The 20,141-nt window shown below is 48.5% G+C and overlaps 2 protein-coding genes across 4 annotated transcripts; both read left to right on the top strand.

Moving 5' to 3' along the window:
- The first annotated feature begins 2,865 nt into the window (after positions 1–2,865).
- Positions 2,866–13,558, top strand: PAQR7 (progestin and adipoQ receptor family member 7). 3 transcript variants are annotated; one of them, XM_081143815.1, is made up of 3 exons: positions 2,866–3,169; positions 7,466–7,561; positions 11,482–13,558. In XM_081143815.1, the coding sequence occupies exon 3, from the start codon at positions 11,503–11,505 to the stop codon at positions 12,544–12,546; it is 1,044 nt and encodes a 347-aa protein (XP_080999941.1). In that variant the 5' UTR covers positions 2,866–3,169; positions 7,466–7,561; positions 11,482–11,502; the 3' UTR covers positions 12,547–13,558. The 3 variants fall into 3 exon arrangements, with proteins under 3 accessions (XP_080999941.1, XP_080999940.1, XP_080999942.1); XM_081143814.1 differs by having other exon boundaries at positions 3,135–3,255; positions 11,482–13,550; XM_081143816.1 differs by lacking the exon at positions 2,866–3,169 and adding an exon at positions 3,432–3,912.
- Positions 13,559–14,689: 1,131 nt separating this feature from the next.
- Positions 14,690–18,951, top strand: AUNIP (aurora kinase A and ninein interacting protein). The gene is made up of 3 exons (XM_081144688.1): positions 14,690–14,854; positions 16,538–16,676; positions 17,996–18,951. The coding sequence occupies exons 1-3, from the start codon at positions 14,771–14,773 to the stop codon at positions 18,847–18,849; spliced, it is 1,077 nt and encodes a 358-aa protein (XP_081000814.1). The 5' UTR covers positions 14,690–14,770; the 3' UTR covers positions 18,850–18,951.
- Positions 18,952–20,141: the final 1,190 nt, after the last annotated feature.

The raw sequence follows: 20,141 nt of genomic DNA, 5'->3' as shown, positions 1-20,141 counted from the left end.
GTTTGGGGGAAAAGACAGTAATGTGTTCAGGACCCACGTTCATCCTTATGCTTACTTTGGGTCCACTAAAGCCCTTCCTGATGGTCTGACTTGTGAAGCCTTTTGACTCCTTTAAAGTACCTGATGTAGGCATGTCCAAGAATCCAGTCTCGCTGGAGGCCCCGTTCCTCTAAAGGCTGACCCTGTCACGGGGGAGGACAGCTGGATAATGCACAGGTGACCCAACAGGTTCCCCTTCCAGGGTTGACACGATTATGGGGCTTTGGGCTCCTAGAGCAGGGGAGTCACTGTACCTCACTCAGGGAGTCACTGTACGTCCCCTGGCCTAAGCCGGGGAGGGGGAAGATAGGAAGAGAGGAGCTCTTGGCTGTGCTAAAGGAATTGGAGCAGAGCAGGAAAGAAAGGATCCTGGCCCCACAGCTTCACTCCCTGATACCAGCACTCCGCAGCAGAGAGGAACTGGGCTTGCATTCCTGCCTGCCACTAGCCAAGTGAGTGGCCTTGGGTAGGTAACATCCTCCCAAGCCGGTTTCCTTATCTACAAACTGAGATAATGACAGCACCCCTCATGGGCCTACAGTGCATGCGAGGGGCTTTACATGAGGCCTGGCACATGGTAAGTGCTCCCTAACTGATCACTGTTTTTACTTTATAATGTTTAACATTCAGCTCTTAAATACCCACAGCCAGGCTTCATGGTTAAGTGGCTTTTCTCTCCACGCACAACTCCAGGTCCATTTCTCAAAGCCTGAATACATTGGAAGCTATGTGACCTGGACTAAGTACATCATGTCTCCCCTCACGGCCTCAGTTTTTCTTTCCATAAAATGGGGGTCATCACACTCCCCTCACAGGGATGCACGCATGAGGCTAAATAAGATAATATCAGTCCCATGTCCTCTTTCTGAGCCTCAGTTTCCCAATTTGTAAAATGGGTTAATAGAGTTGTCTGGATCAAAGAAAGTAGTCATGGCAACTGCTTAGGGCATGGCTGTACACATAAGAAGAGCTTAATAAATTGTAGCTTTATTTTACTTTATTTTTAACTCTCATCAGAGAATATTTTTTCTGTTGATTTTCAGAAAGGGTAGAAGGGAGAGAGAGAAACATTGACATGAAAGAGACACATCGATTGGCTGCCTCCCGCAAGTGGCCCTGGGGATGGAGCCTGCAACTGAGGTATGTGCCCTTGGCTGGGATTGAACCCGGGACCCTTCAGTCTGCAGGCCGATGTTCTAACCACTGAGCCAAGCCAGCTAGGGCAATAAATTGTAGCTTTAAAAGTAAGCCCAGTACAGAGCAGGTGTTCCAAAAATGGAAGCTGAATTCAAGTGACCTTCCAAGTTCTACATTTTTATTCACTATTATAGAATATATTCTATTTTATAGAATATAATCTCCATAATGTCCTTACTTGTTTTCATTCCTATACCCTACCTTTTCTAAATGATTAGATTTTCTATGACACTTTTCTTATCCCCATGGGTAATGGAGATTTAATTAATTTCTATAGGTTTGCCTAAATTTGTTGAAGTGGAGACCTGTTTCATCCTATCATATTATGATTATATGCACTTTGTTATAGTAAAGAAATATACGATCCTCTAGTACATTGCAGTTGACAAAGAATCTTCACATCCATTGTTTTATTTAATCCTCTTAACAATCCTGTCAGGTTGGTATTATCTCCAGGGTTTTTTTTGTTTTGTTTTTGAAAATTTGGAGAGCAGTAGCAAGTCATTTATTTATTTATTCATTCATTCATTCATTTAATATATCTTGATTGATTTTAGAGAGAGGAAAGGGGAGGGAGAGAGAGATAGAAGCATCAATGATTAGAGAGTCATCATTGATCTGCTGCCTCCTGCATGCCCCTGACTGGGGATCGAGCCCGCAACCCAGGCATGTGCCCTGACCGGGAATCGAACCTGGCTCTCCTGGATTCTAGGTCGATGCTCAACTGCTGAGCCACACCCAGCCGGGCTCCAGGTTTTTTTTTAATCCTCCCTCAAGAATATGTTTTTTTATTGATTTTCAGCGAGAAAGAAAGGGAGAGAGAGAGAAAACATCGACGTGAGAGAGAAATATTGATCAGCCACCTTCTGTATGAGCCCCAACCAGAGAACAACCCAGGTATGTGCCCTGACTGGAAATGGAACCTGAAACAATTTGGAGCAACGCTCCAACCAACTGAGCCACCCAGCCAGGGCAGTATTATCTCCATTTTACATGTAATAAAACTGAGGCCCATAGAGAACAAGGAGACTTGCCCAAGGTCACATGGTGAGTTAGAGGTAGGGTAAGGACAGATCCATCAGGCTGTGTGCTCCCAAGATGGGTGGGGTGTCTCCCTAGTCTGCTTGGTCCAGGTCTTTGCACACCTGAGGAGTGGACAATGCCTGCCATTGTTAGTCTGACATTTACTGAGAGCCTACTATGTGCAGGGACCCCTCACCTTTTGGTGTTCCCACTCCTGGGGGAGATGTACACTTACATTAGGGAGTAGAGAGTGGGTGTTTTAATACAGGTCCAAACAAAGTGCCTGGGGGTGGGCAAATCAAGGGACGCTGCCCAAGGAGAGGGCTTTAGGTAGGAACTTGAATATAAGGGGGTGCAGAGGTGGGGTGGAGCCCCCAGGCAGAGATGAAGATGGGGAAGGCTAGGCATTATCTCAAGCAGAAGTAGCTTAGGGAGCGGTGTGGTGTGGGGGTTTAAGTGGCTTCGGGGCCTAGCCTGGCCTCTAGCTGGGAAACTTGTCCTGCTCCTGCCAGGACTTGCTCCTTCAGGATAAAGTCAGCAAGGCCCAGCCCGGAGAGCCGGTGGTTCGGGTCCGCTGCAAGTGGGAACCGCTCGTTTGGAGCCTCCGCAGCTGAGCCCCGGGACTTGGACAACAACTTCTGCTCTCTGGCCCCCGTTTCCCTGTCTGCACACTGACCACAGAAACTCCCCGGACTCCATCCTGTGCGTGATCCTTCTCGCCTCCGCATGCAACAAGTGGACGCGGGGGGAGAAGCTGGCGACCGGCCCCTCCTCGGCGGGCGGAGTCCGCACCGGAGTCCCCCGGATCTGCCCGGCCCTCCCCCGGCTCGGGGTGGGGCCACCCCTTTATCTGCGCGCCCGCGGTCCAGACGCGCTCGGCCGCCTGCCCAGCGCCGCGGGCCCGCCGCAGGTACCCGGCTCGGGGCGCTGCAGGAGCGGGCGGAGCGCGGCGGGGTGCTCCCGCGGGGCGCGGGGTGCAGCGCGCAGCCCCGGACGGTGAGGGTGAGGGTGAGGGTGAGGGTGGGGGCCCGTGGGGAGAGAGAGGGGAGCAGGACCGCGTCGCCGGAGCTGGGGCTCCTCCGGACGCCAGGGGAAACCGGCTGGAGGCGGCGCCACCGCGCAGCTGGAGGGAGCGGGAGGGAGGCGCGGCGGGGGAGGGGCGCGGGGCGGGGGGCCGGGGAGAGGAGCTCCCGCTTCCTCCCAGGAGGAATCGAGGGAGACTCTAGGGGCAAAAGGGGGTGTGAGTGCCTGGAGCTGGGTACCGTGAGGAGAGTCCCTGCTGGGAAATCGGGAACTGTGGGAACTGCACCGCTGGGGGCCCAAGGAGCCTGGGCCCGGGGCGGTGGGGAGCCTCCGTTGGTGTCTGGAGAGCACGGGGTTCCCCCCCCCCCCGCAGTAAGGGAAGCGGAAGATGGAGCGCCACACCGCCCACAGCGTTTGACTCAAGCCTGCGGCTTTGAGGACCCCGAGGTTTCCCCGGGGACAGCCCCTGCAGGCCCGCCTGGAGTGCGCGGCCGGTCAGGCCGGGGCTGGGGAGTTGGAGAGTTCGATGGATTCTCAGAGCCTGGTTGCACCTGGGTGGATGGCCCAGCAGTCTGTCCGAGAGGGACCCAGCCTCCTGTCGTGGGGCTTGTGCCACCTCTGGGCCCTTTGGTAAGAGCGTGCCCCTCTCTAGCCTCACTTCTCATGCCCAGGGGGCTTCTGGCTGGTTAGTGGTGAAACTCAGGCTCTTTTCTGTTTCCCATGCTGGGTGACTGTAGCCAGCTTATCCAACCTCTCTGGGCCTGCTTTCCTCCTCCAGGTTCTTCCCTGTGCTCAGAGCATTTGTGAGCCTGAGCTCCACGGAAGAGTTCCTTTAAGTGTTATTTATTTCATTCAGATCACACTTTTCAGTACAAATGGAGGCCCTAAGTACAGTTACAAAAAAGCAAAAGTGGTTTCTGTTCAGTTTTGGAAGACATTTTCTTTAAACACATTGGGCTGAGTTGGGAAACTGGTTTGCATTCAGGGAGGTGACCCAGTTGCTGCCAACCAGGGATGAAAACTTTGCCTGTGTAATGTGTGGCCACCCACTGAGTGCCTGGGAGCTGGCCACAGTGGATGAAGGACGAGAGAACTGGGTTTAGAGTTAGATGGATGCCCTGTGCTCTGCCGTCCTGCCTCTGGAGTTGTGACACCAGTTTAGATGCAGATCGAAAGGATTGTAAACAGCAAGCCACTGTAAATTATTAATGATAGTTCTTTGTAAGCAGCAAGGGACTGTAAATTATTAATGTTGGTGCCTAATCTTATTAACATTTCAGGCCCTGCCATACCGTGTCATCCTTGTCAGTGTCCCTCAAGAGGATTTACCTCTGACAATCCTACTGTGAACACAGGCCTGGTCCTACTATTATTTGTATTTAATGAGGCTACACTTTGCTTTCCATGGCAAGATAAAGTTGACTCTAAGGGAGTGTGCTGAGCAATCAGAGCCTAGAAAAGCAACATTGCATTTGACCCTTGAACAAGGAGGGGGTCGGGGCACTGCCCCCCCAGTCAAAAATCTGCTTATAAACTTTTTTTGATATATCTTTACTGATTTCAGAGAGAGGATGGAAAAGGGAGAGAGAGAGAGAGAAACATCAATGATGAAAAAGTTGTCATTGATCGGCTGCCTCCTGCATGCCCCAATTGGGGATCGAGCCCACAACCCGGGCATGTGCCCTGACCAGGAATCGAACTGTGGGCTCCTGGATCCTAGGTTGATGCTCAACCACTGAACCACGCCCGGCCAGGCTGCTTATAAACTTTTGATTCCCCCCCAAACTTAACTACTAATAGCCTACTGTTGACTGGAAGCCTACCAATAACATAATCAATTGATTAACACGTATTTTGTATGTTATATGTATTATATACTGTATTCTCACAATAACGTAAGCTAGAGAAATGAAAATGTTATTAGGGAAATCATAAGGAAAATACACTTACAGTACTGTACTTATTTATTGGAAAAAAAATCCATGTGTAAATGGACTTGCGCAGTTCAAACCCGTGCTGTTCAAGGGTCAACTGTATTTTGCATACCAGAGGAGACAAAAGAAGAAGTGGAATTATAACCAAATAATATTTATAATAGCTAGGTGTTATTTAGTTAGGGTATTAAACTCCAAGACATCAGGATATTAATATCCTTAGGTGTTACCCTTAACTGTTAATGGGCTAGACTATTGATTATATGAGGGTGGTATTTTAACTGCTTTGTTCACTTTGGAAGCTCCAGGCCTGGCACATAGTAGGCCTAAAACAAATATTGGAATGTCTCAGGGCCTGAAGGACCCTTTGAAGTCATGGTGAACTCACTCTCCTGGATATTTGGAGAAAAAGAGCCAAGAGGGGAACAGACTTGCCCAAGGTCACAGGGATTGAATGGCTGAGCCAGGAATAGAACCCAACAAAAACAGTGGAACCAAGGCTGTGCCAGAGCCAACACCCAGCATCTGTGACTATTTTGCTTTTGCAAGAACCCTTGAGGTAGTTAATTGTTATTCTCTGATTATAAATGAGGAAAGTAGGCTCAGAGAGGTAAGTCACACAGCTGGTAAGTTCCAGTCTTGAAATCCCATCCTCACATAAAAATGGGCGCCAGGCTTCTTTTGAAATAGTGTGCCAGAGGTGAGTGGTGGATGCTGTCCCTTGGGGCAACAGTTCTCTCAGTCACCACCTTGGTGGCTTCTCGATGAGCTGGATTTTCTTAGGCCCTCGGGCATTTGGTTTGTTCGGTTTGTTTGTCAGGGCAGGGAGCCTGTCTGTTTCATTCAACACGTGCTGGTGGTGATCCTTGTATCTGGCATGTAGCAGACACTGAGTAAAATCTGTGGGATGCTATAACCTGGCGCTCTCCCGCTCCAGAGTGCATTTGCTACCCCGCCCCACAACCTAGTCCTCTGTTTTGCCCCCAGAGGTCTTAGTGGACTATGACAGTGTGTATCTGGTGGAGGGACCAGAGGGTGGCAAGCCTTGGCTGAGGAACGAGGTGGGGAGGTTGATCTTCAGTTTAGGAAAAGGGGAATGTAAATTGGGAAGGCTGGGGAGATGGGAGAGGAGAGGGGGAAGGAGCTGCTCAGTGTGACAGGAACTCCCACCATGGCTTCGGAGATTTCGGGTCTGAGGCTCTGCAAACCTGAAAACTTCCCGAACTTGCAAGACATGCCTGGCCAGGCCACATGCCTTTTGGATTACCTGCTGGCACAGTTTACCTCCTTTACTCTTCCCCTGCTTGTTCAGGGATGGGGCTGCTGGGGCTGCGGGGCTACCCCCTTTCCCCTGGGGGTTTCATTTCCCAGCCACCTCTCTTGGGCCTGTGGGCAAGTGTAAATCTTCAGAGCTCTGTGAATCCAGAGGGGTTACTCTGAATGGTCTTTGCTGAGAACAATTTATTTAATAAGGTCAGTGTCCCCAGAGGTCCAATATCTAGCCAAATGTCCCTGGTCCCTAAATGCACCCTCAGAGAAAGGTAAATATTTAAAGAGACACAGTTAACTTTCTGAAGGCCCCAAATCCAGTGGAATTAGCTATTGAGAGCTAAAAGAGGACTGAGGGTTTTTTTTGTTTTGTTTTATTTTTTTTATTTTATATATATCTTTATTGATTTCAGAGAGAGGAAGGGAGAGGGAGAGAGAGAGATAGAAACATTAATGATGAGAGAGTCATTGATCGGCTGCCTCCTGCACACCCGACTGAGGATCGAGCCCACAACCCAGGCATGTGCCCTGACCAGGAATCGAACCCCGATCGCCTGGATCCTAGGTCGATGCTCAACTGCTGAGTCATGCTGGTCTGGGCCTGTGTTTTTTTAGAGGATCCCAAGCAAATCTGTCAGGCTAGGGATATTTTCAATACTACTACTATTTTTAATAATTAATTACTACTATTAATAATAACAATAGCAGTCGTTTATTGAGTCCCTAAACTGTGCTAAAAGTTTGTTCTAATACATTTAACCTTCCCGGCACTCTGTGAGGTAGATAATATTGTAATGCCATGAGGGGCCTGAGGATCAGAGAAGGTGAATCACTTGGCTCAGATCACAGAGCTCGTATGTTACGGAATCTAGTCAAACTTGGTTTGCCTGAATCTGAAGTCCATCTCCTTCATGAGCCTGTATAGAACCTGCTTTCTTTTTTCTTCCTAACTTCCTTTTATTCTGTTTCCCACTGAATAGAGGACACAAGCCAGTCAAGGTTGCCTGACATTCAACAACCACGCCCTGGACACCTGATCTCAGCCCCACTTTGCCTCTCTGGCTGTGCGCTCTTGGGTAAGTCCTAGCTTTTCAGCCAGGCTCTGGTTTCCCCCATGTTTCATGCAGAGGTTAATGATGAGTTTCCTTTGGCAGCTGAGGTCTGGCTAGGAGGGCAGAGTTTAGCCTGGATTTGACCAATGTGGGAGCGGTCATGGGGGGAGGGGAGAGGAGTGGAGGTTGTTTTTAGCTCCACCCCTCTGGTGACATCACACAAGATACCTCCAGTCCCTGGAAACCCTGCCCTCAGTGACCCTTACCTGTGAAAGTGCCACCCAGTGCGTGGTATCTGGCTAATTTGCCCAGTCCCACAGCAGAAGTCATCAGCCTCAGGCTCTAGAGAAACCCCTAGGTAAGCTGTGCAAAGGGGCCATGGAGCTGTGCTGGGCTGGGGCAAGCTGCCTGGAATAGGCAGGTCCTGGCAGCCTGGTGGGCAGACTACTCAGAGATTGCCTTGAGGATGTCCTCTGGATACCCACCCTCATCCTTCCAGCTCGCGCTGAAACCCTGCCCCTGCTCCTTTCCCTTGAATCCAAGACCCTTTGTCATGGAGTCAAGATATGGGTACTAATTCTGAAAATAGACCTGTTCAGATGGACTGGGGTCTCTAGCTGAGGTCTAAAGGAAACAGGATGGCAGGACCTCTGTCATCTCAGTATGTGGCCTCTGGGTTCTGTGTTTAGGGCCCACTGTTCCTGGGGGAGAGGGGGAAGGCTGTGAATGAGAAGGTAGCTGTGAGCCAGGGTTTCACTGATGCAGAGCCAGTGGGTAGCTGCTAACTGGGGGAGACTGAGGTCCCTGGATGTGAGTCAGTTGCTAGAAGCCTAAGAGAGTAATTTACAGGAAAGGATTTGGTTGCCTGCTTTAGACCAGTATTTTGCAAAGTAGTTCTGTGGGATGCGGATAGGTGTGACAGGAGGCTGGGCAGCAGCAGAGCAGCTAAGAGAATGTGCTCTGCAGAGAGCTGGGCCCAGTCTTGGCTCCACCTCTCTCTCTGTCTCTGGGTGACCTTGGGTAAGAAGCCCACCTCTCTGAATTTCACTATCCTCAACAACAAAGTTGGCATAATAATATCTACCTCACAGGCTAGTTATGAGAATTAATTGCAACAAAGTAGTAAAGAGTAAGCATACTGTAAACACTTATTACATATCAGCTGGCTTTATAATATAATTACTACTGGGAAAGGAATTCTTGGTTACATAAGCTTGGCAAATGTAGGTTCAATAACAAAGTGAAGCAAGGTTCTTTGCTGCAGGACTTCTCAGAGCCTTTAGTATGCTGTGATGCCTTGGGAAGTTCTAAGAGTGGGATATGGAGCATTTGACTGACATAATGCATTACGGAGACCCAGGAACTAGCCTTCGCTCGTCTTTGTGGTGGGATTGAAACCTCATCGGATTGGGCAATTCTGGAAAAGGCCTTCCTGTCGCTGGGCTCTTCTTCCCTCAGTGTAAACAGAGGAGCTGCATGAGATGCTTTCAGAAGCCTTTTTTGGCTCCCTGAGGTTCTGAGATGGGAAGACAAAGTTGTAGACAAGGGTGGAGGCCAGACTGTTGAGGCTGAAGCTCAGTTTCTTGAGGAGGAGAAGTCCAATGTTGGCTCCCCAACCACCAAGGCAGGCCGGGGTGTTCTTGTGCTCTGGATGAAAGTGGTCCCATTAATTAGTCCCTCAGTAAGGTCTGCTTCCTAAACCTGCTCTGGGCCAGGCCGTCTGGGGAATAGGAAGTGCAAGAGTCCTGGAGTCCCCTGTCCGAGCATCCCTCATGCAGTAGAGTAATGACTTCTTTCACACCTGCCTTCCCATGAACTAGGAAAGGCTACAGACCAGAGAGATGCCAGAAGTGTAATGTGGGAGGCGCTTGCAGACGCAGATCCAGCTGGGGGCGAGGGGAGTGTGGCCTGGGGGCTTGTCTTGATGATGCCTTTGCATAGCAAGCTCTTTGCATTTACTTGGACCGTGTGGGAATTACTGAGTGGTTTTGGGGTGACCCTGGTGCTGCTGGTGGCAGAGAACATGAATACTTTTCCTGCCCAGGTCTCCTTGCCACTTGCAGTGCAAGAGTAGCCGTAATAAAATCTGATGCAAAGGTAGTTGTAATAAAATCTGATGAATGATGGACAGAAAACCTGGATGCTGAGTTCAGTAAGCTTGTTGGAGGGAATTTATTTGACGGAGGGGAGTTGTCTGGCAGGTGCTAGTTTTTCAGTAGATATTTGATTTAATGAATGACACAATGAATAATTGATAAGCCTGAATAAAGCAGCTGGTACCAGGCAAATGCTATAAAAAACTATAGCATATAATTACAAAGTGATTAATGGCACTTGCTACCTTATCTTGCAAAGGGCAGTTTAGGGTAATGGTTAAGATTGGAAACAGAATTTTCATTGTACCTCTGCTGCTTCCCAGCTAGGTGGGTAGTAGGGCACTTCTCTGTGGCTCAGTTTCCTTATCCAAAAAATGGGAATAAAGATAGTATCAACTTCACAGTGTATTAGGAAGTGTAAATGAGTCAATCACAATGCTTAAAACAGTGCCTGGCACATTGCAAGTACTGTATAAGTATTCGCTATGATTTGTTTTCCTTTCTAAAAGGAAAACCTCTACCATATCATGATGTTCCTGAGGAAGGTGCTCAAATACTTTTCCACTCTGCCCTCCCTGGATCCAGCACAGGACCTGAGGCAGAAGAGGAGCTCAGAGTTTGCTAAATGAATGGATGAATGAATTTTAAATGCTAAATTGTATAACCCATTATAAGCTTCCCACAGGGGAAAGTGGGTGGGTGCAGTAAGGAGGGCCCCTGGAGGTGGCAGCTTATGTAGGGAAAGGCAGTTGGTATAGGGTGTGACATTTGTGTTAGGTGGAAAATGAGGGTGGGAGCAGGTCATGAAGCCTTGAATGCTGGGGTGAGGGGTTATATTTGATTTTTTTGGAATTGGCAACCATGGCTGGGGTGGAAGGGCTGGAGGAGGGAACTCCTGAGTGGGGGATATGGCTGAGGGAAAGGGCTCTTTTTATAAGGATCAGTTATTCCTGGGGACTTTCAGCAAAAAAGTGGCTTTTTTAGTTGGGCCTTGAAGGGTATGAAGTATTATCAGGATGCTGCTGTTTTTTGACTCAGCATACATTGAGTGTCAGCTACCTGCTAAGCATCAGGGGTTCACAAAATAGTAAGACGAAGTGCCTACCCTCAGTGAGCTCACAGTAACAATTTTAATGCCCATGATAAGTGTTATATGGTCAAAGGACATGTATCTGATGGTAGGAACTCAACTAGAGAGGTCATCATTCAAGGTTCAAGGGGCCAGGGAAAGTATCACAGAAGAAATGGGTTTTGAGGGATGAATATAAGTTTGCCAGATAGGCAAGATGAGGAAAATGTTTCGGGTGGAGGGAACAGCTTATGCAAAGATATAGATATGTGAAACCGGCCCAGGGGGTTGGTGAGGCTGTGGCTGGATTTGAATGCATTGTGGTTGAGCAGTAAGGCTAGAAAAGGTAGCAGGGGCTAGATCATGTAAGGTAATGAAGGGTCAGGGGGAGACTGAAGGGGCTAAAGATAGAGGCAGCTGGTCTGTTAGCAAGGTCATTGTCACCACCATGTGAGCACTGATGGCAGGTTAAAAACACAGGAGAAAACAATGGGGGCTGCTGTGTGGCGCTTGGACTAGAAAAGAAATGGCTGAGGTATTGAACCTTATTAATTAATGCATTCCTCAAACAAATATTGAGCACCTGTTATGTGCCAGGCAGTGTTCTAGGCGTTTGGGATACATCAGGGAGCAGGACAGTCATGAGTCAGAGCTAAGCTTTCCCTCAGGATGACTCCTTTCTTCTGAAAGTCAGTGTGGGGATAAGGGGGCAGGGAGGAGGGCATGGGGGCGAGGGGGGAAGGCCACCAGCCCCTGACTTTGCTCTGCTCCGTCCCCAGCTCCCTCCCTAGCCCACAGCCATGGCCACCATGGTGGCCCAGAAGCTTGGCCACCTCCTGCCCAGTTTGTGGCAGGTCCCCCAGGAGCCTCGGCCGGCGCAGCCAGAGCCTGTGTTCACGGTAGACCGGGCCATGGTGCCCCGCCTCTTCTGGAAGCCCTACATCTACGCGGGCTACCGGCCGCTGCACCAGACGTGGCGCTTCTACTTCCGCACGCTGTTCCAGCAGCACAACGAGGCGGTCAACGTCTGGACCCACCTGCTGGCGGCCCTGGTGCTGCTGCTGCGGCTGGCCGTCTTCGTGGGCACCGTGGACTTCTGGGGAGACCCCCATGCGCTGCCCCTCTTCATCATCGTCCTCGCCTCCTTCACCTACCTCTTCCTCAGTGCCTTGGCTCACCTCCTGCAGGCCAAGTCCGAGTTCTGGCACTACAGCTTCTTCTTTCTGGACTACGTGGGTGTGGCCGTGTACCAGTTTGGCAGTGCCCTGGCACACTTCTACTATGCCATCGAGCCTGCCTGGCACGCCCAGGTGCAGACCATTTTCCTGCCCACGGCCGCCTTTCTCGCCTGGCTTTCCTGCACCGGCTCGTGCTACAACAAGTACATCCAGAAGCCCGGCCTGCTGGGCCGCACGTGCCAGGAGGTGCCCTCGGCGCTCGCCTATGCGCTGGACATCAGCCCGGTGGCACACCGCATCCTGGTGTCCCCCAACCCTGCCACGGATGACCTTGCTCTTCTCTACCACAAGTGCCAGGTCGTCTTCTTCCTGTTGGCTGCTGCTTTCTTCTCGGCCCTGATGCCTGAGCGCTGGTTCCCTGGCAGCTGCCACCTCTTTGGGCAGGGCCACCAGCTCTTCCATGTCTTCTTGGTGTTGTGCACACTGGCTCAGCTGGAGGCTGTGGCGCTGGACTATGAGGCCCGGCGGGCCATATATGAGCCACTGCATACCCGCTGGCCCCACAACTTCTCCGGCCTCTTCCTGCTTACCGTGGGCAGCAGTGTCCTCACCGCGTTCCTCCTGAGCCAGCTGGTACGGCGCAAACTGGATCAGAAGACCCAGTGAAGGGAGGTGGCAGCTGGTAGGGAGGGAGGTAGAGTGGGAGCCCAGGGGTCCAGGCTTGGCTCCACATAGGAACAAGGCCTGGTAAAGTTGTTTGTGTCTGGATTACGGTGACTCTGTGCGTACGCCTCAGCTGCCAAGGGTGGTGTTGGCTAGTACTTGGATTTAGGGATTGACTTGGAGCTGCTGGGGTCAACTCCTGGGCCTGCCCTAGCTCCCTGACTTGAGAGAGAGAAAGAGATGAAGATGCAGCCACCCTGGTTTGCCCCCCCTGATTGCCTCTCACTCGGGTTGAGGCTAGGAGGGTCAGCTGGGGCCAGGATTCTGGTTTGAGGCTTCCAGATTGTCTGGGAGGGGGTGGCGGTGGAATTTAGGCCAGAGTTAGATTTGATCTGAGGCAGAGGAGGCCTCAGCAACTCCCATGTACCCAGATTTCATTGGTGGATAGGGAAAGGGCAGGGCCAAAATGTGTGCAGGATATTACCATTGTTTGAACCCACGCCTGGAGCTTTGGAGCTTCAGAGTCCCCAAAGGTAAAGATTGTGCCAGGTGCAGTTGGATCCCATTGAGTGCCCCATATCTCTGTCACTGTCCCGGACAGTGAGCCCAGCCCTCCTAGCTTTGGCCTCTATGTTCCATGCATTCTGTTCTCGGTCATTCTCCTGGTTCCCTTGTCCACGATTCAGTTATCCATTCAGTGTTCCCAGGGCTTCTGCTCAGACGCAGGCCACTGAGTGGGCCCACGTGGCTCAGTGCAGAATCAAAGACTTTAATATTGGAATGAACTGTCGGGGGAAGCACTGAGGAGGGGGTAATCAGTATGGCCTGGGGCCCTCGGGGTCTTGAGTTGGGAAGGGTGAATAGGAGTTTGCAGCTGGGGAAGAGGAAGGGCATTCCAGGTAGAGGGGAAAACCTGTACAAAGGCCGGGAGGTATGGAAGGAGTCCAGTGGGACTGGAGCTCGGGGTAGCCTGGACTCTGGTATGTCCTGGATGCAATAAAGTTACTGTGACAACAGCTGCCTCTTTGTTTTCTGTCTCCTGTTCCAGGGAGACCCATGGGCCTTCTCATGGTGCGGTTTTGTTCGTTTTATCTTTCCCTGAGGTGACATTGGGGCCTTATACACTATATGTGTGAACTTTTTTGGAGGGGGGAGACATGGAAGTGGGGGGCAGTTTTCTTAAGTAATTTTTAGAAGTTAAAAGAATGTTTAAAAAATATACATATCCCATTTTGTAATTTGATAAATTTCATTTTTTGGTCTTTCCTTCAGTCAAGGAGGATTTTATGACTTTTCATGGTATTGCTACATGTTAACTTTTAATAATATTGCTTTTTTCAGAGTACACAAGCAATATATGTACAGCGAAGGAAAGTTAGGAAGTACAGATAAGAAAACCCCCCAAATTTCTAAGAAATATATACATACATATATATAAAACATCTGTAAAGACTGTGGTTAGGGATGGAAGGACAGGGGGATGCCATCATTTTTGCATTTCTGAGAGGCTTTCAGAATTTACAAAGTACTTTCACAAACATTACTTCACTTGATCTCCTTTAAAATCCAAATTCACACAGTAAGCCATGAAGGTGGGACCGAAAGCTACTTCTTGACTCCAAGTTTTTAGTTTTCATCTTAACATTTTCGAAATCCTCTCCCATGTGGTTTCGTAGTTAAGCTTAGATTTTCTTTCTTTGAATTACACAATTAATAAACTCGAGAGTATGTTCACCATTTCGGGCGGTGGTGTGGACCTCGGATTTGGAGTCGGATCGGAGCTTCCACTCCACCCTTCCTCTCGGAGACGAGGAAAACCCTGAGCCCCGGGGTAGTTATATTTACAATAAGAAAGCACAACTAACTCGGCAAAAAGAAAATGCACGGTTCCTGTGCAGAGCGGCGAACGCTTATTTCCCGGAACACAACCCTTGAATGAAAAGAGCAGCGAGAACACGTCGCCCTTGGCAACGGGAAAGGCGCTTCACGCAGGACGGGATGGGTTTGCGGTCGTCTTTCAGCGTCGGGCGGGGCTTAGGAAAAGGGGCGGAGCTTGGTCCGGGCCCGAGCCGACGCTGGGGGCGGTACGTGCGCCGGGGCGGCCGTGACGTAGCTCCGTCCCCGGAGTTGGCGCGAGATACGAACGTCGGCCGAGGCTGCGGGGGCTGTTCCCTGAGGCGGCCGGGCCCTAGCCCCGCGTCGGGTTCGCTTGGTGCCCTCAGCGGCCATGAGGCGAACAGGCCCCGAGGAGGAGGAGGAGGCCTGCGGCGTGTGGCTGGACGCGGCGGCGCTGAAGAGGCGGAAAGTGCAGGTGGGACGGTGGGAGCGTGAGGGGTTTGGGGAGGGGTTAGGGGCGGTTTGGGGGGGACCCGGAGGTGATGAAGGTAAAGTCGGGGACTGAGAAAGGAAGAGCTTCGGGAATTCAAAGGCGAGAGGGAGTGGAGTTTGGGGAGGGTGGAGAGAAAGTGGGGGCGGAAGGAAGACTGGGGGGATTCGCAGAGACTGGGACCCCAGGCCTCGAGGTGTGGGGCGGGGTGGAGAGAAAACGCGCTCTGACGATTCCGTCCGGCAGACTCGTCGGGAACTCGGAGCCGAAGTGCTGGGAAGCTCTGGCCCTTGGGTATCATCTAACACATGTGTAGGTTAGTATTCAGTAACAGTCTGAAGGGATCTCTATGTAGATTCCTGAATGTTTTCTCTGTGCTGGAAAATCCCAGCCACCTCAGTTTCCTCAACTTCTAATCTCAATTTACTCCATTCATTGAGACTGTGGTGCTCTGCCTGGTACTCTATACATTGCAGTCTGGCAAGTGCTTCCAAGAAGAAAGCTAGGGCATGGGGCTTACCTCATTTGTTTTCCTTCTCAAAAATCCTTTTCCGGGATCACAGTCCTGCACTGTCTGTTATCCACTGCCTAAAATCAGTTGTTTCATTTAACTTACCCAGTTTTCTAGTTTTGTACAGTAAAAGGGAAAGTTCTATACCAATATCACAAGTCAAAGTATGAATTTTAAATCCAGAATTTTTTTCATTTAACCACTTAAGTTTTTTAGTTTCCAGATGTAAAAATAAAATGAAGTCAGCTTTGGGCTAGAATTAATAATTTGGGTTCAGGTTTCATGCCTACTTCTAACTTGCTGCATGAATATTGGCAAATCCCATTTCTTCCTTGACTTTTACAGCCAAAATGAATTGAATACAACTCTATTCTCCCTACTTCTCAGGCATTCCACAACAAGCAAATAGAAATAAAAACAAATCACACTAAATAAAGATGAGGTTATAAAAGCTGACACTTCCAAAACCTCTCTGGCCCATCTTCCATTTCATGTTGTGTGGTATAAAGGGGCCTGAAATGAAAGTTTGGTAAGACTGATGCTGTTTCATTGCTTTTCCTTCTATTATTGAATGCAGCTATTATTGAGTGGCAGGGACTGTGTAAGAATTTTTCGTGAATTAACTCACCAAATCCTCATAACTGCCCAGTGGGATAGGTAATGTCATGTGTCCCCATTTCTCACATGAGAATGAGACACAGAGAGATTAAGCAGCTTGCAGAGGGTCATACAGCTAAATGGCAGTGCCAGAATTGGGATTGATTTGAACCCAAGCTGTGTGACGCAGGAGCCATGCTCTTAACCACTATGGGACTCTGAAAACTATCGAAATTCATCAACTGCTGCTGATAGAATCATTGTCTTAACTATAAATTCATCCCCGGAATTCTTTTAACAAATCCTATTTGTTTAGTTGGCCTGATTTCAGTGAGGAAGCAGAAAGATTGGGTTATAGTTGGAATGTGATTCCTGAGAAAAACACACCACCGGTATTGCAGGAAATGGTGGAAGATGGTATACAGCAAAAACTACCTAGGAAATAGGATCTGAGTGGAGTCCAAGGGTCCAGCATGGGGCCACTGGTGTTTATTGAGTTTCTCCTGGCTGGCAAATGTTTTGATATTAATAGTCTCTATTGTTTTTCTCCCCATTTTCAGACACATTTAATCAAGTCACACACCAAAATGCTAACACTCTTTCCTGGAGAGAGAAAGGCTAAGATCTCTTTTACTGAAAGAACTCCACCTGCAGGCGTTCGGCAGACCAGCATTGCTTCCTTCTTCACCTTGCAGCCAGGTATGGTGACCTGCCTGGGCACACCCAGGGAGCAAAAAGAAGTGTGTTCATTTTTTCATGCTGGAACATTTATAAGTGGAGACACCAGTGCATAGCTCACCTCTTAGAAGAGGTTATAAAACAAGAAATTGCTTTTTGAAAAGCAATATATACATGCTTTTTTTTTTATTTTTTAAATATATCTTTATTGATTTCAGAGAGAGGAAAGGAGAGGGAGAGAGAGAGATAGAAACATCAGTGATGAGAGAGCCATTGATTGAGCACTGCAACCCGGGCATGTGCCCTGACTGGGAATCGAACCCCGATCGCCTGGATCCTAGGTCAATGCTCAACCGCTGAGCCACGCCTGGCCGGGCATACATGCTTTTACAAACAAACTTTTCTGGTTCTGTTTTGCTCAGTCTAATATTAAATATTTGTATTCCCTGTCAGAGCAGTGAAGAAGGGTTTACTTGGGATTGAGGGTATATAGGGGAACCGACGTTTAGTTAGGTGTGTCTTGGATTGGTCACAATGAGTAGTTTGTGTAAGATTAATTGATAATATTTTTGTATGAAGCTTCTCAAATTAGTCAAGGTTCAACAATGGTTTTTTTCTTAGAAAAGTTGGCATAAAGTTGGCTTGTGTCTCATCATCCTTTGACGATTCTTTGCTTGCATGTCCCACTTCAGGGGACCAGCTGATTCAGAGCAGGCTAGGGCTTGCAGAGCAAGGTTCCTGCCAGGTGAAAGAGCTCCAACTCTTGGTGCGGTTCCCAGAATTGCTTTGCATAAACCGTCGAAATGCACTCTCCATACTCCAAACAAAAACTTAAACTCTTTTGCTTTAACAAGGACAGACTTTTTCCCCCAAAAACACTTTCCATTTCAAAATTCCATTTCAAATTCAAAAATTCTGGTATATTCTAGTCTATAGAATTTTTAGGCAAAATTGAGAACTCTTTCACAAAACATAGTTTCTGCAGTATAATTCTTGGAGAAGGAAAGGAAATCAGTAGCTCAAACCCCATATATGAAAACTCAGCTGGAAAAGGAAACTGTGGTCTGATTATATGTCATATTTGACTTTATTAGGTAGGTCATGGGAAGCATCTATATATTTGAGTAGAGGCATATATAAGATCTGTTTTAGAAAGATCATTCAGACGAGAATACAGAGATTGAAAGCAGGAAGCTCAGCCACAAAGGTATGTGAAGAGTCTAAGACCCCTGTACAAAGTAGTGATAGTAGCTGATACTGATTTCTGAAAACGCCAGCTAAATCCTGCTCAGCGCAGAGTTTTCCTGCAGAATAATATTTGTTCATGTCTGTTTTACTAGGAAAGACAAATGGTGGTGATCAAAGGAGCGTTTCATCGTATATAGAAGGTCAGACCAACAGAGATTCTAAGAAAGATGCAACCCAGCTAGACCATCTGATCCAGGGCTTGGGGGATGATTGTGTGGCACCCCCTTTAGCTACTTCAACCCCTACAGACATCCAGGAAGCTGGACTTTCTCCTCAGTCTGTGCAGGCTTCTGGCCACCACAGAATGGAAACCCCATTCTTGACTGTGCTGTCTTTGTTCCAGCCTGAGACCTTAGTCTGTGCTGGTGAGAGTCAAGAGTCACTAGCTTGTTCCTTCACCCAGGACTTGGAAAGTTCTTGCTTGATGGACCAAAAGGAGGGAGAGATGGATTCTTCCTGGAAAAAGGAATGGCTTCATGGATCTAAGAAAAAGAACTGTCAAAGTATGGAGAGACGCAGTAAACCACTAGGGGGCAAGAGCCATCAGCCCTTGGACAAACCTAAATTGGAAAAGATGTCTGCCAAAGAAAATAGGCATGCCCCTGACCTCTTTCAAACATACAGGGAGTCCTGGAGTGGAGAGAACACAGAAGCAGTGAAACAAAGTTCTTGTCCTGTTCCTGTGGTTTCCTGGGACAGTGAAAAGAATGACAGGGACTCCTGGAGTCAGCTTTTCACTGAGGATTCTCAGGGCCAGCGGGTCATTGCTCACAACTCTAGAGCTCCTCTCCGAGAGGTAACCAACAACCGGAACCAGGGCTTAGGGCAGTTTCCTAACAGCCTTTGGGCTCAGTGCCAGGATAGGCCCACTCTGTTAAATTTGCAGCCTGATTTGCTCTTTACCCAGGACTCTGAAGGTAATCAAGTTATCAGGCACCAAATCTAAATGTCTTTGAGGGTTTGGTTTTAAAAATACTTTTTGAAATGCCAGGTATAGGAAAATATCTTGGGGAGAGGTTGGTGGGGAGTAGTTTGGGTAAGGGGTAGGTATGGGATGAAGCCGTTATTGTTGTTGAACATTTTCTTTGTGTAAATAAAGCAGGTAGTGACATTTATTGAGACAATATGGTTGGCATCATGCCTTTCCCTGAAGAAAAGGTGGCTGGTGCATTCCCTGTATGAATCTGGTGAGCACTGAGGAGACAGGGGAGGGGTATTCATCCCTCCACTAAAGGGCCTTACTCAGCTGCACTGAGCCACTTCTTTGCCCTTTCATTTGCCTAACTGGGATATTGCTTTTTATAGTGTATACTTTTAATCTCTGGTTGTAATCATACTTACTCAACCTAAGCTTGGGACCACTAATTCCTGACACTATTTTGAGTGGAAACAGGGGCAGGGATCCAGATAGAGAAGAGGAAGGTAGAATGATGGCAGTTTTATTTATTATTTTTTGTTATTTTTATGGCGACTTTACAGCATTTTAAACTTCTCTGTTTAAACATCTCTCCCTTAAAATTCCTGAGCTATATAACAATCTGGATGTGACTATATCACTCTTATACAAAGTGGGAGAGAACTCCCTTTGTAAAACTGAGTCCAAATAAATGACTGTTTACAAAACTGGCTCTGATGGTAATTAAAACATTACCAGTTTTATTTTTTAAAAAGCAACATTTTAATATTAGATGCTGTCACTGCCCGGGTCTGATCTGAGCAGGAGTCTAATTTGACCTTTGTTCTACCCAAGACTTTATCCACCAGGTAGCAGTTTTCCGTGATACAGGTGTGGTACCTAAGAGACTCCTAGGGGCAAGCTTGCAAGTTATAAGATAGAACTGCTTTAAGAGCTTAGGGCCATATCTCTACAGAAAGGTACAAGAGCTTTTTAGGGAAGCTTTATTTTTTTTAAAATCCTCACCTGAGGATATTTTTTCCATTGCTTTTCAGAGAGAGTGGAAGGGGGAGGGAGAGAGAAACATTGATGTGAGAGAGACACATCAATTCGTTGCCTCCTGCACATGCCCTGGCCGGGGCCCAGGATTGGGCCTGCAGCCGAGGTACGTGCCCTTGGCCAGAATCAGACCTGGGACCCTTTAGTCCGAGGGCCGACACTCTAATCATTGCACCAAACTGGCTAGGGCAGGACGTTAAAAGGAAAGGGGGGAAGCCAGGAGCCTATTAATGAAAGCTCATATACTATAAAACTGTACCCATGGGGGATACTAGGTGATTTTA

The sequence above is a fragment of the Miniopterus schreibersii genome (assembly GCF_964146895.1).
Source record: "Miniopterus schreibersii genome assembly, chromosome: 8".
NCBI lineage: Eukaryota > Metazoa > Chordata > Mammalia > Chiroptera > Miniopteridae > Miniopterus > Miniopterus schreibersii.
Note: the sequence above shows the minus strand (reverse complement) of the source record. Positions and strands in the feature narration are given on the sequence as shown.